The sequence below is a fragment of the Myripristis murdjan genome, chromosome 23 (assembly GCF_902150065.1).
Source record: "Myripristis murdjan chromosome 23, fMyrMur1.1, whole genome shotgun sequence".
Classification (NCBI taxonomy): domain Eukaryota; kingdom Metazoa; phylum Chordata; class Actinopteri; order Holocentriformes; family Holocentridae; genus Myripristis; species Myripristis murdjan.
This window is the reverse complement of record NC_044002.1, coordinates 16,114,138-16,129,675: the sequence shown is the minus strand read 5'-3', so window position 1 is coordinate 16,129,675 and position 15,538 is coordinate 16,114,138. Positions and strand designations below refer to the sequence as shown.

Genomic DNA, 15,538 nt, shown 5'->3' with positions numbered 1-15,538 from the left:
TGTAATAATAACAGGCTGGAGGGCACAGTTATAAACACTGAAGATTTCGATTTTATTTATTTATTTATTTATTTTGTCAAATAGGATTTCAATTTTATTTAAGTTTTAATGGTCATATTATGCCCACCTCAGACGATAAATTTAATTTTTCTGTACTCGAAATTAAAACCGGAAATACATCGCCATGTGAAGAACCGCTTCCGGTTGAAATACAAACTATGCAGCGCCGCTATTTTCGCCCAGTTAAACGTGGTATGAAAGACCTAAATATTAATCGTTTTTCATTTATACTTTGCTCTTGCCTTTGATGGGAAGGGACATGTGCGTGTTCGGTTGCAGAACATGAAAGAAAATCTGAAGTGACCGCACAGTTTGGAAGTAAATCCAACATCGTTTATGCTAACGCTAGTCACCCATTAGCTAGCAAGTGTTAGCGCGGGCAGCTAGCTAATATAGAGACCCGGTTACAGCTGTTATGTTAGTTAATTTCATGCTGTGTGAATCTAAAATGACAACTTGACTATTGATATTGTCTGTACAAACCGTGGCAAGTGTGTCAGGTGTTTCTAGGGAGACTGGGGATCCACATGACTTGGAGTGAAGCGCGCGCAGATGCTAATGTGTTGTTCTTATCTGCTCCGTATCACAGGCAGGACAGTCTGACGCGGTCATGTTGACCCCACCGAAGGAGGGCATGCCCAGTATGATTGACAGGGCGATGAGGATGAAGAGGGAGGAACAGGCACGCCAGGTGGTGCTGGCCTGGGCTGTCCTGAACGTGTCTCTGGCCGGCATGATCTACACTGAGATGTGAGTTATCATCAGGTGGTCAGTGGCCAGAGCTCCAGCTGTGGGCACTGGAGCGACATGAGGCATGCTTATTACAATGTGCAGCTCCTCTGGCTCTTCTCTTTCACCTCATAGTGTCATCATTAATGATTAAGGTCTGGGACTCTAAGCTTGATACTATCACCAAGGTGTATTGTGATTCTTAAGTACCGCAGTTCTACAAATATTGCAATTCGATATTACGTTTTATTGGGATTTTTGTTTTTAAATTGTCCTCTAGTTTGTGGTTTGTGGAGTTCATATGGCTGTGATTACCCTTAAGGTCACAATGGGTCATTTATGTGACGTACAGTTCCATAAAATGGTCTCACTGCAATTAAATGGTCAGTATGGGAGTAAACATCATCACACATTGAATCCACAAGAGTCTCAGCTTTCCAGTCAAACCCAGTTTAGCCACCTCCAAGGCTGTTCAGGCCCCACTAGGCAGATGATAGGTCAAAATAACACACAAAAAACACGCAAAAAACTGCATGGGATTAACATAAAGTGGACTTGTCTGCAAAAGGGGAGACCCGTGGGTTACCCATACAATCCATTTTCATTCAGATGTGTTGAGGCCAGAGGTCAAGGGATCCCTTTGAAAATGCCTGTTTTTCCTGCACCAAAATTTAATTTAACCTCAGCACGATATTTAGTCCCCCTTGCCAACAACCTAGCATGACATGATTGTTTCCAACGAATCATCTAGTTTCACATAACATCAGTATCTTAACTTTAATTCCATGCAATAATAAATAAATTGATTAAAATAAAAAAGACTGCAATACTTAAGTGAAAATATTTTTTTCTTCACTCCTATCACTAATGTTTTTTTTTTCTTTCTCTCATTTAGGTCTGGGAAACTACTGAGTCGATACTACAACATCACCTACTGGCCTATCTGGTACATTGGTGAGAGCTTCAACTGTGTCCTTAATGTAGAGGTTGGCCTAGCTAAGCACTTTGTTATTATTATCCATACTAGGAGGGTTAACCTGAACACTGCTGTTTTCTTTGTTGTTGTCTTCTCCAACAGAGCTGGTGCTGGCCTCCCTCTTTAGCCTCAATGCACTGTTTGACTTCTGGAAGTATTTCAAGTACACAATGGCTCCCTCCACCATCGCTGTAACCCCTGAGCAGCATCGCCTCCTGGGTCTGAGAAACTCAGGTGAGACTTGGTTCTCAGCGGCTGGTATTAAACCAGTCAAGTACCTGGCCTTGGTATTGTTTTTCTAAAAGAGTTGTGGTACATTGATGGAACATTTTAATGTCAATTTTTATTGCTTATGAGGTGAGACACTTCCATGAGCCCAGTGGCTATTTTTTTTTTTTTAAATGTAACCTGCACAATCACCATTTTTTTCTTGGCTTTCATCATTTTTGTGCTCATGTAAATAAACTCAGTAAACAAAGTAATAATCATAACTGCTTTTGCAGGGGATAATTCACTGGAAATTAGTCTGTTTTTAGGTTTCAGTATGAAACCTAAGGCTGATTTTTGTCATTCTCCCTGTAGGGATCCAGGCCTCTCCGCCTCAGAAGCCAGAGAAGAAGGAGACTCCGGCTCCAGCTCAGTCGTCCCCGCTGCAGGGACAAAACGTACTGAGTTTCAGCCCATCTCGCCCGGCATCCACCAGCCCCAAGTTCTCTCCCAGCTGTGTGCCCGGCTACAGTCCCCCATTGAGCAACCCGTCCACCCCAAGCAGTACGGGGGGGCCCTTCTCCCCCTCACTGGCCTATGGAAAGGTAGGCTAGTCCCAACACCAGTGTCTTTTAGTAATAGTCGGTGTACTCAAAGAGTGTGTTGTCAGCATGGAGAAAAAATCTGTGGGCACCAGTCAATCCCTTTTGTTTCTTTAGGTGTTGTACTTGTTTTGTCAGCTCATTGTAACAATGTGGTTCTTCAAAAAGAAAGCTCTCTTTAATGTGAAAATGATTAGATCCACAGCCGTACCTCCCTCTCTCTATCATCCAAACCAAGATCTGTGTTGACTGCATAGTTTAATATTACAAAAAATAGCATTAGGTGTTATTTTATTGCCCTTCTTATCCAACCTGATGCTCCTCCTTATCTCAGGTGTTGAACTACAGTCCATCCCCTGGCTCCTCTCCATACCCCAGCAGCATCGGGCCGGTGGAAGGCTCCAGCTTGAGGGCTCGATACCGCACCTCACCCTCTGTATTTAACTCCCCTGGTGGCAAGGAGGACTACATGGAGGACCTAAAAACCTTGGAGAGATTCCTCCGCACCGAGGAGGAGAAGAGCCACCGCAGCCAACTAGGTGCAGTACTGTATGTTGTAACAGTAGTAATATCACTAGTAAGAAAAATACTAGTATTATCAGGACAGGATACTGACCTGACTGGCATATAACATTTCATCAGCTACTTTGACTAGTTTATCAACCAGCAACATTTTTTAGGACAGAATAGATTCTGCAGATTATTTTGGCTACCTGTGAAAATGGTGAGAGAATAGAGGAACTTCACATACATACAGCAGCTTGAAACAATGTAACAGTTTGTATTTGGAAGACTTTTAACTGCATAATAAGTTTCAAAACTGTAGTGTGTATTAAGTATACCTTGAGTGAATCCTTTTATGAATAATTATTATTAATCATGGCCTGCTCTAGGGAGTCCGGAGTCTGCATCCCCGTCCCACAGCCCCACCTTTTGGAACTACAACCGCTCAGTGGGGGATTACGCTCAAAGCCTGAGGAAGTTTGTGTACCAGCCAGCCTGCCGCTCTCAGGCCCCCTCCGCCCACAAGGACGAGACCGATCTGGGCTCCAAACAGGCTGCTGAGGAGGTCGGGAAATTAGAAGTTTTGTGCAAATTTTGATATTTGCCCGTTGAAAAAACAAAACAAAACATGAAACCCACTAGTTTTTGTGATAGCATGAAGACTAGTGTGTAATTTAAACCCTTGATGACAATTAGGGCTGAACGATAATGTTAAACAAAAATGAAATGGTAATTCATTTTCCAGGTGTTGCAGTTGTGATATGATTCATGATTTTAGTCGTAATGATATATTTTGGATCATAATTTTAATTTTCGTAGAAAGAAACTACTGAAATGATGATGATGTGATTTTTGCTGGGGTCTGGACCAAACAAACATGTTTTCTTATAATACAGTTTGAAGACTAGGGCATCTCTGTAGCACCATAGTACTTCCTTGACAGCAATGCTTTGTCAGAGAGTTTAACATTACAATTTTGATTTTGCACTTGGCCATACTGCAATTTTGATAGAATTTCCAGCTCTAACGACAACATCTGTCAAGTGTTTTTTATTAAATGAGTCTGTTTAAATGAGATCATAAATAAGCAGAGGTAAAAAGAAAGAATCACCACAGATTCAGTGTATTACATTTATGGGTTAACAATTAAACAAACAAGGAAAATTAATTAATGACCGAGACAGCATTTAGTTGGTACCTTGTTATAATGGCTTTTGGAATTTTTGTTGGGATTTTGATTCCTTAACATGAAACTACTTGATGAAATGTGTGTTTGATGTTTTTCTGTGAAATGCGTAGGTGTGGGCCAGAATCACAACCAGCTGCCCCGTGGTGGACCGCATCGATGGCTGGACGGCCAAACTTAGAAATGTGAGCTGTTAAAATTAACCAGTGGACTACATATTTTCTAAACAAACTCAGAAAACCAATTTATTCATTTTTTTCAAGGGGAAAAAATGTCATTGTTGTAGGTATTTTTTACAGAACACATTTTTTTAAGAACATTAAGTTTTTCAAATGGATGTCACCGGTGCTTGGCTCATAAAATTTCCATTTTAAAAAAAAAAGGAAAGAAAGAAAAAGTGTATAAAGAAATGTATAAATTGCAGTTTATTTTCTAGGGTTTACTAATTGTGCTGTGTCTTGTGTGTTGGCAGTGGATCAGTGACACCATCCTGGTGCCCTTGGTCAAGGAGATGGACTCATTGAACAGCCAGCTCAGGAGGATGGGCTGTCCTGAGCTCCAGATAGGAGGTACGCTCATGCTGACCACTGAACGCAGTGTTGAATCATGAGGAATCTAGTGTGTCCTCAAACTTGTGTTGGGTGTGTTGAAAATACCCATTGGCAAGTAGCCAAGACGTGTGCTGCTCCAGTTGTTGGAGAAAATGTTTATGAATTTATATTTTAAAAATTACTATATCTGTTGAATTTATAATTTAATTTTAATTTGCACAATTGAAAATTATGCATGTTAAAAACTCAACTTTCATAAATTGAGAAAAAACAGTTTGATCATGTCCTTGAAAATGACACAGTGGACTTTGTAAATCTTTTGTTGGCCAAAAGGTAATAAAATCAAGCACTTCAAAGTCTAAACACATGGGAAAATGTTGAATTCAAGTTTGAAAAAAAAAAAAAAAAAAAAAAAAATCAAAAAACATTGTTATATCACAGCAGCAAAAGCAGTTATTTGTATTTTGAACAAAAGTAGAAATTCTCTAAAAAAAAAAAAAAAAAAAAAAAAAAAAAAGATTGTGATTCTGAATTTACAGTTGACCAGTGGCAGTGTTTTTTCTTTTTTATTCTACAGCTTTCCTAACACTTTCCCTCTCTGCTCCACCAGAGGCCAGTATAAGCAGCCTGAAGCAGGCAGCGGTGGTGAAAGCCTCGTCCATCCCCACCATGAATGCTATTGTCCAGTACCTGGATATCACACCCAACCAGGAGTATCTAGTGGACCGGATAAAGGGTAGGTGGTTGTACTAGGCAGCTGTGTGTTTGTGCATGCGATGGTGCATGTGTGTGTGTGTGTGTCAGAGAGAAAATCTGATTACTTCTTATGTACATTTTTAGTTATATTAATCTATTTGTCGTTGTATGAGTGAGAGTGGAAAAGAATCTTATTCCCTTTACATCTGTATTTTTGTGTGTGTGCTCCCCTGTCAGAGCTGGCCCACAGCGGCTGCATGAGCTCCTTTCGCTGGAACGGTGGTGGGGATCTGAAGAGCAGGAAGTGGGACACAGACCTCCCTACTGACTGTGCTGTGAGTCACACACCCACACATGTGCATACACACAGTAACTGGGTGGCTCAACCAATTACCATATAGAACAAAAGATTCAGTACTTATATTGCCTTGTCACCGCAGTTGATAGGAATTTGTCTCAATGCAGCTCACGAAAAAAAAAAACAAAAAACATACAAACAGGATTAAACTACAACTTGCGGTCAGTAGAGGGCAGACCTCCACTACCAAGGCAGATCAAATTGACACAGAAATGCGGTACGTCTCCTTTTCGTCAGCTGGTCAGATTTGAAACACGCGTCAAAATCAGTCGAGCCACTCCACTGGTTGTTTTACTTATTCAGCAACTAGAGGGATCAGCCGCGCAGCTTTTCACCTCTATTAGTTTTATTTTATATCGTGAAAACTGTCATGATTAAACACATTTGAAGTCTTTTAGTAAGAGTTTTGAAATCATGAAAGTGTGGCCAGTATTTCGTTCTGTACTACTGAAATAGTTTTAACATTGAAGTTCATGGCACTTCTGCATCTCATCCCCCACATGATGCCAGTTAACTAAACATGGCACCGAGGTGAATGAGGCGAATTGCAATAGCTGAGTCATAGCTGAGTTTCTGTTTGTCTTTGTTGTATGTTTTGGCTGATTGGCATGAAAATTGAATCAACTATTCCTTGGCTCTGGACCAACCTTTCTACAAAGTTTCATCTACATCCCTTCAGAGTGTTTTGAGATGTCTTGCTCACAATCAGACAGATAGCCACAGCAGTTACATAAGCTCTGCCACCTCCTTGGTGGAGGGTAAAACACCAGGGTGGTCACATACCACACACTCCAACCAAAGTCGGGGTCCCTGCACTTCAGATCAGTCAATTGACAAAGTGGATTTTCTTACCATGAAAATGTATTTGAAGACCATACATGACTGAGGGGATAAAAAAGTTGTGAGAAATATGCAAATGACTTTTTCTGCTCATTTTTAACTGAAAGTGAGTCGACCCCAACCTTAACTGAGAGTCTCTCTCTCTTTCATATGAATGGTAGAAGCTGTAGGATTTAACGGAAGAGCAACTTGCCTTTCACTGTCTCTTCTCAGAAGTAAGGAATCAAGTTCCCCAACTGGTTGTGTGGGCACTAGTGATGCAATGATGAGGCTTTTAAATGTAGATAATGCTCAAGTGTTTGAAATGCAGTTGTGTTATAATTGTGTTTTCAAAAGGGCTCCTTTTTTCTTGCCCTCAAAGCCTGAGTTAAAACTGATCTGAATAAAGATATTTGCGAGGAAGCAGGCCCTTCAGGTTGGGCTTAGTTAAAAGTTTCATAGCTCGTTGAACTTTCCAAACATATGCTAATCTGACCTTTCACAGACTGATTGACATTATCTGCCTGTAATAGCTCCCCACCTTCTTTGAGTCTCTGGACTGCAGACGATGTTCTTCAGATATCTTGGATACAGAGCAGCAGTGTGGGTCAGGGTTCACTGGCTTGGATCCCTTGACCAGGGTGCGAAATTAAAGGCGGCGTATCCTAGACATTGACATTTTGTCGACCTTCAGTGCAGCCAGACAGTCAGGACAGTAGCTAATTCTGCTTTGCTGTCAAGTCCCTAAAACAGCATGTGCATTTCTAGGTAGAGGAGAAGCAGTGCAATGTAAATTGAGATTTCTGAGCTTTTTTTTTTAATCATCAAATAACCTTCCTCTTGTACAAGCCAGCCACATTTAATTTCGTCAGCATTTAAAGATCATTCGATTTACCAAATCTAATAGTTCTGTAAAATGGTGAAAGTGTCTTATTTAAATTGTGACTGAGATATACCAGCCATTGGCCTGTGGGCAAAACCAGTTGGTTTTCTGCTCTGTTTATAATAATATTGTTGTCATCATTACTACAATATATTGTCCATTCTGTCTGCATTGGCTCTTCTCTTCATTATGGAGGGAGAGCCTTTTTGCATCTTGGAGTTGAGCATGGACAGAGAGGAAAAAAGGGATTTCAGGCTCAATGTCAGGAAGTATTTAACCTAATTAATGGTCCTTGAGCAAGACACTACGTCCTTATGAATTAAAACACGAACATGACCTCTGACATGCATTTGGTGGGGACAGAAAAAGGATAAAGGGCGAAGTGTCAAATAATTGGTGTCATGTGCTAAATATTCTTTGGCCCTGCAGTTATTTGACTGTGTGCTAGTGATTTAAAAAGTTTGTCTTGTCCCACTAGATTCTCATGCATGTGTTTTGCACATACCTGGACTCCAGACTGCCACCACACCCCAAGTACCCAGATGGGAAGACGTTCACCTCGCAGCACTTCAGGCACACCCCGGACAAACCTGGTGAGTTCTCACACAAATTGTCTGTCCACTTTGGAAGAAAGGAAAATAAAAGGCACATCACTTCCCATTTTAGAAACGCACACCTACTTTTTGTCTTTTTGTTCGCTTCACACTGTTTCACCATTGTGTGTTTGTGTGTGTGTGCTTTTTTTTTTTTTTGTGTCTGTCATAGATGTGACCAATGAGAACCTGTTCTGCATCCACCAGAGCAGCACAAACCCCCCTCACTACCAGCTGATCTACCAGGGACACATCTATAGTCTTCCTAAGGTGACCAACTTAAAAAAAGAACAAAAAAAAAAAAAAATCACATTTACTTTTGCTCATTTTGTCTTACGAACTTTTCAAAGGCCTGTGCTCTTGTTTTGCCCTGATCTGTTTCATGCCACTCTGGTTACTACAAGTTGTAATTCTGCCTGAGGTGATACTCTATCTCAAAAAATTAGATAAAAAAATAAAATAAAAATAAAATATTGCTTTCCTTAAGGGTTAAACTCAGCCAGTTGCACACAAGATGCAGAACAATGAATAGAGAACATAAAAATACCAGGGAACATTGCCCCTGATATGTGAGACATGCTGTTGTACATTAGCACATTAATACGTGATCATATGTGTACAGCTGTTACCAGACAGCTCAGAGATGACACATTTTAAAAATAACTGTCTCGAATTCCTGCTGTCTCCATTTTTTTCAGCTTCTTGTAAGCTTGTCAACAGCTTGTGCTCTGATGGCATCATATAGTGTTTTGTATAGTTAACACCTGAATCTCTGGAAACACACGTTGGCTGAAGATCAAACTCAGCAGTACTCTTATTTCACTATTTACCTTGTCATTCTTACTATATCAACATTCCTCAACTGTGTTGTTGACAAAAGCTGATTCATCTCAGCTGTGATACACAGTGTCAAGATGCCAGAGATGGTGTTTTTTCCCTGTGCATGTATAAATAAGCCGAAATAAGATTTTTTTATGACATGCACTTTGAGAATTGGATGTCAAAGTTGTTGTGCAAAAAGGTTTAATCTTTGCATAATATTCTCTCTATGATACTGATGTGTGTTTTCCTTGTGTAAGGGTTTCATAATTGATTCAAATAGCTTTTTGGCCATTGGGGTTATTTGCTCTTAGGCCAGGATCCCACTTGATCTTTTACTTTATGATGGAAGATAATTTAAAATGAGAGAGTACGTTACCCTTGGATGATTATTCAGACATATTGGGTTAGATTTTTAGATGCTGCACATATTGGATTGAGTCTCTCCATACATTGATTATGCAGTTCTTAACCAACTCCAAGTTATAGAGATGAAACCGTTTTGTCTGCAGGATGTTGCAACAAATACATATGCTGTGATAGCACAAGTGATAGGTACGTGTATTCACTCCGTAAAGTTTGCAGCATCGCAAATACATTGCGGATTATCCCGGTGTGAATCCCAGCAAGAGTCAAAACTCATTACTCCCACTCAGACTGCACCAGTGAGGTTTGTAACTAGGAGCCTGCTGATTTCCACTAATGCTCAAATATGTAGCAGATAGCCCACAGAAAAGCTGGCAAATCTTGGGTGTTGAAGCAGGAATGTTATTCATAAACAGGTAAAACTGTTTTTCTCCCCAGTTAAGCTCTCATTTCAATGACATGAATCCATTTTGTTTGGTGTTACAGGGCAGGAACAACCTGTTCCACACAGTTCTCATGTTCCTCTACGTAATCAAGACCAAGGAGTCAGGGATGCTGGGGTGAGTGCTTTGACTGCCAGCCTACCACAGCTTTTACTGCACTGCAGTCATCAAACTCCTAAAAATGGCCAGTCAGCTTGTAATAATCCTCATTTAACGAGCTGATAATACGTGGCATCTTAAAATAGCATTGAATATTGATTATTTTGTGCAAAAGGGCCATATACCAAAGTGGTGATTGCATTTTTATCACACTCAATTTCAGTATTGGACGCTGCTTGTCTTTTTATAGAGTGATGAAATTGTTTTTCATGCTCATTGCAGGAGAGTAAATCTTGGCCTGTCTGGAGTGAACATCCTGTGGATATTCGGGGACTGATGCAGTTCAAAATGTTCACGAGCTCTTCACTGAAAAGTGCCACAAGATGAGTGGATTTTTGTAACTGCCTGCATGCTGTTAGGTGCTGGAATACCACCTCAGCTTAAAGACTGCTCTCTGGCTTCAGATACATGTTGGAGAAGAAGCACTTCACTTTTAAAGACTTGAGAGGACGATTTCAAAACAAAACATCTTCCTTCATCTTTCATAGTTTTCCAAGCAATCTAAAATAGCACAACATATTTTTTGACATTCTCAATTTGTTTAAAATTCTCAGTGTATTGCCATTGACATTTTACCTAAATGTTTTCATGACACCGCAATGTGCTTATTATACAAAACAGCTGTATTTTTTAACATTGTTCAGTTTTCTGAATACTTTGTATTTTGAGAATGTACCAGCATGGCAGCCTTGTAAATAATATACCTCAGATTTATCATATGGATAGCAAAGGGCTTAGACCCATAGGCTTGAATGTAGATATGTCTGTACATGAGTTTTTTTGTTTGTTGGTTTGTATTTTGGATTTGGCTTGAATAACCCACTGCAGCTTGTATACTAATTTTTTTTTATAGCAGAATGAATATTTGCAGCCATGGGATTACTGATTAAATATTGCGCTTGCACTTCTCTAAAGTGGAATCAGGAGTTCTACAAAATGCCTGAAGCAGTGCTGCATGGTTTTTTGTTGTGGTTGTGAAGCAGGTACACCACCACACACAATAAAAGTAACAGTATTCTCTGGTTGCAACATTTTTGCATTATGCTAAGGCATTCTATGATGTGTTTCTATATACAGTGGGTTTATTCTGTATGGGGGACATGAATAATTGTTACATTGTCAAAATCTGAGTCCTTTGAGTATGATTGATTTTTTACAAAGGAGCTGTCTTAAGCAAAATGCCACAGTTTATATTGGATGGATGGTCTGACTTAGAATTCAGAGGTTTGCTTGTTTTTCCATAAATTACATTTTATGAATATTGCCTGAGATGTGGGAATAAAATTGAGACTTGAAAACAAACACTGAGAAAGTTATTCTGTACACTTAAGTGTGGTGTGCTACATATATTTTTTATTTGAGAAAACATCCACCTGATGGCGATATAGCTTATTTTTTAACTATGTGTGACCTTACTGTTGGACCCATTTTCTCATGTGGCACGTTACACATATACAAGTGCTTAAAGAGAGAGCCTTAGTGGATGTAAATATCTTGTCTAACCCCATCCTAATATGATGAATGACCCAGCTATAAAATGTCAGACTGTGTTCGAGTATTTGTTCACAATTTTAATTCAATTATAAGAACAAACTTCTTCTGAAACAGCAAAAAAAAAAAAAAAAAATCTATTCCCTTGAAAATTATTGATCAGAACTATTACCTATCATTGTATAAATTCAAATTCATAGTAGGATCTTCTTTGTTTAATTTTATTTTAATGCTGAATAAAGGAAATTATTTAGGGAGTCAGTGTTTTCAATATTAAAGGTCCTTGCAGAAATATTGAAAGTCATCACTCAGCGATATAGACCGTGCTTATACTTTGTAGTTTTGCGTCGGCCTCCTTTACTACAAACATCATTTCCCAGAATCCACTTTCTGGTGCGGCTTCGCAGCCTGGGAGTTGTAGTCCCACTCTATCATAGGCTTTTTTTCGGCATCCAGAAATACATCTACTAATGGTTTTATTTTCGTTCTCCGTTTTAATTAACATATGTGAAATGATTGTAGTGTGCCCATTATTAAAGCTCTGGGGTGCACTTGCAGAGACAGCGTTGAGGTGCTTTGTAGTAGAACTACAAAGCCCATAATGCACTTGGTCGTCGTTGGTCCTCCACTCACATCCGCTTGACTCGTTATCTGTGTTGGAAAAAGGACTTTGTGAAACTGCAGCGATGTCAGTACAGGTTGTGGCAGCGAAAATGGCCGAGGTCGAACTCAAAGACGTCCCCGGCAAAGACTTAGCAGCTGAATCCCCGGTGACACCGATGTCCGAGGGTAAAAACCTCGCCAAGAACGACCCACATGAGGCCGGTTCCTCTGCCGCTGCGTCCCCAACGGCTGAGCCCTCCGTGAAAGCCGGGGAGTCGAGCCCGGGCTTGCTCACCCCGAACCCCGTTAAGATGCCGCAGGCGTCGGCTATGAAGCGGCCGGACCCGCAGCAAAACGGCGGGGAGGCTTTTGTCAACCGAGACGGTACCGTGGCCGAAGCACCGCGGATGAAAAAGGTGAGAGGGACAACTAATTTGTGGCGTGCAAGGAGTGTTTTTTCGCTGTCCTGGATCACTACGAACTGTTACTACTACCACCACCACACTGCAATGGAAGCTCGCTGGGAAAGCTGGCATTGTGTGACGATGCTAACGGGCTAGCTGGTCCTAAAGCTGATTCAGCTGTGTCAGTTTAGCCTTTAATAACGGTCTATTATTATTCTGCTCTATTATCACCCTTAAGTATACGGGATGTAAAGCAGGATAAACCATTAAAACTCGTACTACCTATATTTTATTTAGCCTGACGCAGCACAACTTTTAAACACGAGGTAATTGTGGGCATCTTAGGAAAGTAGTGCCAAACTGATTGAAGTTATGCCAGGATAGGGTCTCGTGAGAGAAAAACACTAGTGGGAAACGAGCTGTGACTGTGTGTCTCTTTATTTGTTTTATGTTGATCTCCGACTTTGAAGCATAACGTTAGCATTTAAAATCTACACTGACATAGATTATCTGGCACTATCAGTTGAATCAGCTAGAGCTTTTTTTTGTGCAATAGTGTTGAAAGCTTACTACCCAAGCCTGCTGATTTGTTCTTCAGCTGTTGAGTGAAATCGGGCTTTATCTTTGCCTGGGCTTTCTGCGTAATGTAAAAGCAATGTCAGTGTTGGACTACTTTATTACCGAGATGCAGCAGTAAGGAATATGGCCAATTACAACATTTTTTCCTCTGAAGACACGTTGCACCCTATTACAAACGTGTAGTCTACGAAAAACTAGATATCTCTGTCTCTGTAGTTTCCAGTGGGAGCTTATCTCACTTTTGATGTGGCAATCAACACTTAAAGGAAATGAGGTTATAGCACCATGTGCATGTCAGCCTGTTACGCACTATACTGAGTAAGGTACCACAGTCTGGGTAGGTCAAATGACCTTTGCTTCTTCCTTGACCTCAGTGTAGTATTTAGATTATTTTAGGGCACTGTGCTTAAAATACACTTAACAAAAGCGTGATAAGCCAAGCTTGACTGATGCCACACCGCTCAAGGTGTGACCTAACCTCAGACATAACAGTGGTCAGTAATCTGTGATCCTGTAGCAGTCTTGTCACCTCGTTTCCCAAGCCCGATTTAGGCTGGCCAGGGACCAGGATAGATGCTTAAGTGAAGGGAGTTTCTGTCCTTCAGGATTACCTTTGCGACCTCAGACGTATTTAGCCTGTTCATTCCCTTGTAAAACATAGCCTACATCTCATCTTTCCAGCATCTTGGAAAGTCCTGATCCGGCCAAAAGTGAATTATAAGGACAAGGTTCAAGGAGGGAGAAATTTTTGATAAGGGATCCTTTGAGGAGGTTGCCAGCTCTATGATCAGAGTTATTGTAAATAGTTGATAATGGTTTATAGTCTGTGATCACTGTTGTATGGTGAATCACTGGTGGTCAGATTTAAGAACTGATTTTAGATATGTGGTGTTACTCCATCATGTTGGGATCGATTATTTACCCAAAGGCACATGTCCCTAGCCAGCCTAATTTAGTGAGTTTTTGTCTGTTTTTTAAATGAATTTTACACTGTGTGTGTGTGTGTGTGTTAACCACTTTGTACCTCATTTGCAATATTAATGTGAAATACTGGTTTGGTGTGTTTTCATCAAGAAACACTGGGAGGGAAAACAAATCCCACAGAAAGTGTTCATGCAGGTCGGGTCACCCACCCCTGAATATAAACAACTTTAATGGCAATTAGCTGATTGTTAGTCTTGCAGAAAGGGAAAATGGTGATAGAACAAGCCCAGTGGGAAACCCTCACTGTCCACACCCACTGTTGTACACACACCCATCAGTCAGCCCCTGGGAACCCCACTATCAGACCCACAGCAGTAGAGCCGGATGGGACAGTGTGAGGATGGAGTGCACCCCAGCTGCAGCGCACGGCAGATGGCTTTCCCTGCCTCTGTCTGTCAGAGCTAGCAGGCATATGGAAGTCAGCCAGCAGTCAGGACCACTGAGCTCGCAGGATGAACCACAGCAGGGGAGCAGAGCAGAACCAAACCTGCCCGATAGCAACAGACACATCTGGATCATTGAGGAGATCAAGTTTGCATATAGGACTATGGTACAATTAATAATCTCAAAGTGCCGTAGCTTTTAGGAGACAAAAACATCACAACCTGAAATTGATTGTTCAGCATATCCTACAATATAGAGAATATATCTTAATAATCACTATATTCTGTAGTCTGTTAAATTGTATAGCTATATGGCTGTACACTTAAATCATGTCAATTATTTTAATTTTCTGCTATTAATCAACTAATTAATTAATTAATCAATTTCTAACAGTAGATGTCCTAGCAGCAACCAGCAGCTTGAACAAATCACAATGTCAGTCTGTTCCAAGACTTTACAGAAAGTTTACAATGCATAAGGGACATAACTAGAAACAGCCTTAGTCTGTTTGTTGTGTCAGAGTTTAGCTTGGTTGGTAAAGCAAAGGTTTGCCGCTTCAGATATCCCTTTCTAATCCAGAGCGAGTCAGTATCAAAGCGCCAAGCTGGTCGCAGCTTATCACGAAGTACATGCTTGTTTTACAAATACAGGGTAACTCATTTTGGAATGAGCCTTATGTACTGCAGCCTGTTGTGGTTGGTACAAGTTGTTAGGCCGCCCTTTATCTGAGCTGGCTCTTCATGTACTCGAACAGAATGTGAATTTTCTATCTGAATGGGATCTCTCAGTGTATCTCTAATCCGGACAATGATTACATCATAACATGCATTTATACTTTCATTTGTGCATTTTTAATGATGACCATGATAAATATAGAATATGCTGTATGTGAACAAAAGCTTTTGCAGTCTATTTTGATTTGATTTAAAAGGGATCATTAAAGATAAGCTGCGCTATACTGGGATCACTGTAATCAAAGAGAGGTCATCATCTGCAGTTGTAGGGTCAGCGTTTCTTATTTGCATGCTGCAGAGAGGTCAGTAAGCCTGGCTAATGGATAAAATCACACAATAAAATCCAAGCTGTACATTTGACCAGAAATCCATCCATTATACTAATTTGAATTCTCTCTGTTGTCTCTG

At 40.5% G+C, this 15,538-nt stretch overlaps 2 protein-coding genes across 4 annotated transcripts in view; both read left to right on the top strand.

Moving 5' to 3' along the window:
• Window positions 1-168: 168 nt before the first annotated feature.
• tmem209 (transmembrane protein 209) lies at window positions 169-11,253 on the top strand. Of its 2 annotated transcripts, none has more exons than XM_030046268.1 (15): window positions 169-252; window positions 650-810; window positions 1,685-1,743; window positions 1,868-1,999; window positions 2,348-2,577; window positions 2,909-3,113; window positions 3,468-3,643; window positions 4,378-4,449; window positions 4,737-4,833; window positions 5,426-5,551; window positions 5,749-5,846; window positions 8,050-8,164; window positions 8,337-8,434; window positions 9,836-9,909; window positions 10,174-11,253. In XM_030046268.1, exons 2-15 carry the CDS (start codon window positions 671-673, stop codon window positions 10,226-10,228), a joined length of 1,677 nt encoding a protein of 558 aa, XP_029902128.1. In that variant the 5' UTR covers window positions 169-252; window positions 650-670; the 3' UTR covers window positions 10,229-11,253. The 2 variants fall into 2 exon arrangements, with proteins under 2 accessions (XP_029902128.1, XP_029902129.1); XM_030046269.1 differs by having other exon boundaries at window positions 239-378.
• An 820-nt stretch (window positions 11,254-12,073) lies between these two features.
• ahcyl2b (adenosylhomocysteinase like 2b) overlaps window positions 12,074-15,538 on the top strand; it is a 51,935-nt gene continuing 48,470 nt past the window's right edge. The window contains exon 1 of one of the 2 annotated variants that reach the window (XM_030045405.1): window positions 12,074-12,461. In XM_030045405.1, the coding sequence (XP_029901265.1) occupies window positions 12,129-12,461 (333 nt within the window). In that variant the 5' untranslated portion in view covers window positions 12,074-12,128. The remainder of the gene's footprint in view (window positions 12,462-15,538) is intronic. The other variant, XM_030045406.1, reaches the window with a different exon arrangement.

What these genes read in the sequence shown, in the direction of transcription:
- tmem209 (XM_030046268.1), top strand. Translation starts at nt 671, where the DNA reads ATGTTGACCCCACCGAAGGAGGGCATGCCCAGTATGATTGACAGGGCG. An exon ending in GCACACCCCGGACAAACCTG is followed by an intron (nt 8,165 to 8,336) that starts GTGAGTTCTCAC and finishes TGTCTGTCATAG; the next exon opens with ATGTGACCAATGAGAACCTG. An exon ending in ACATCTATAGTCTTCCTAAG is followed by an intron (nt 8,435 to 9,835) that starts GTGACCAACTTA and finishes TTGGTGTTACAG; the next exon opens with GGCAGGAACAACCTGTTCCA.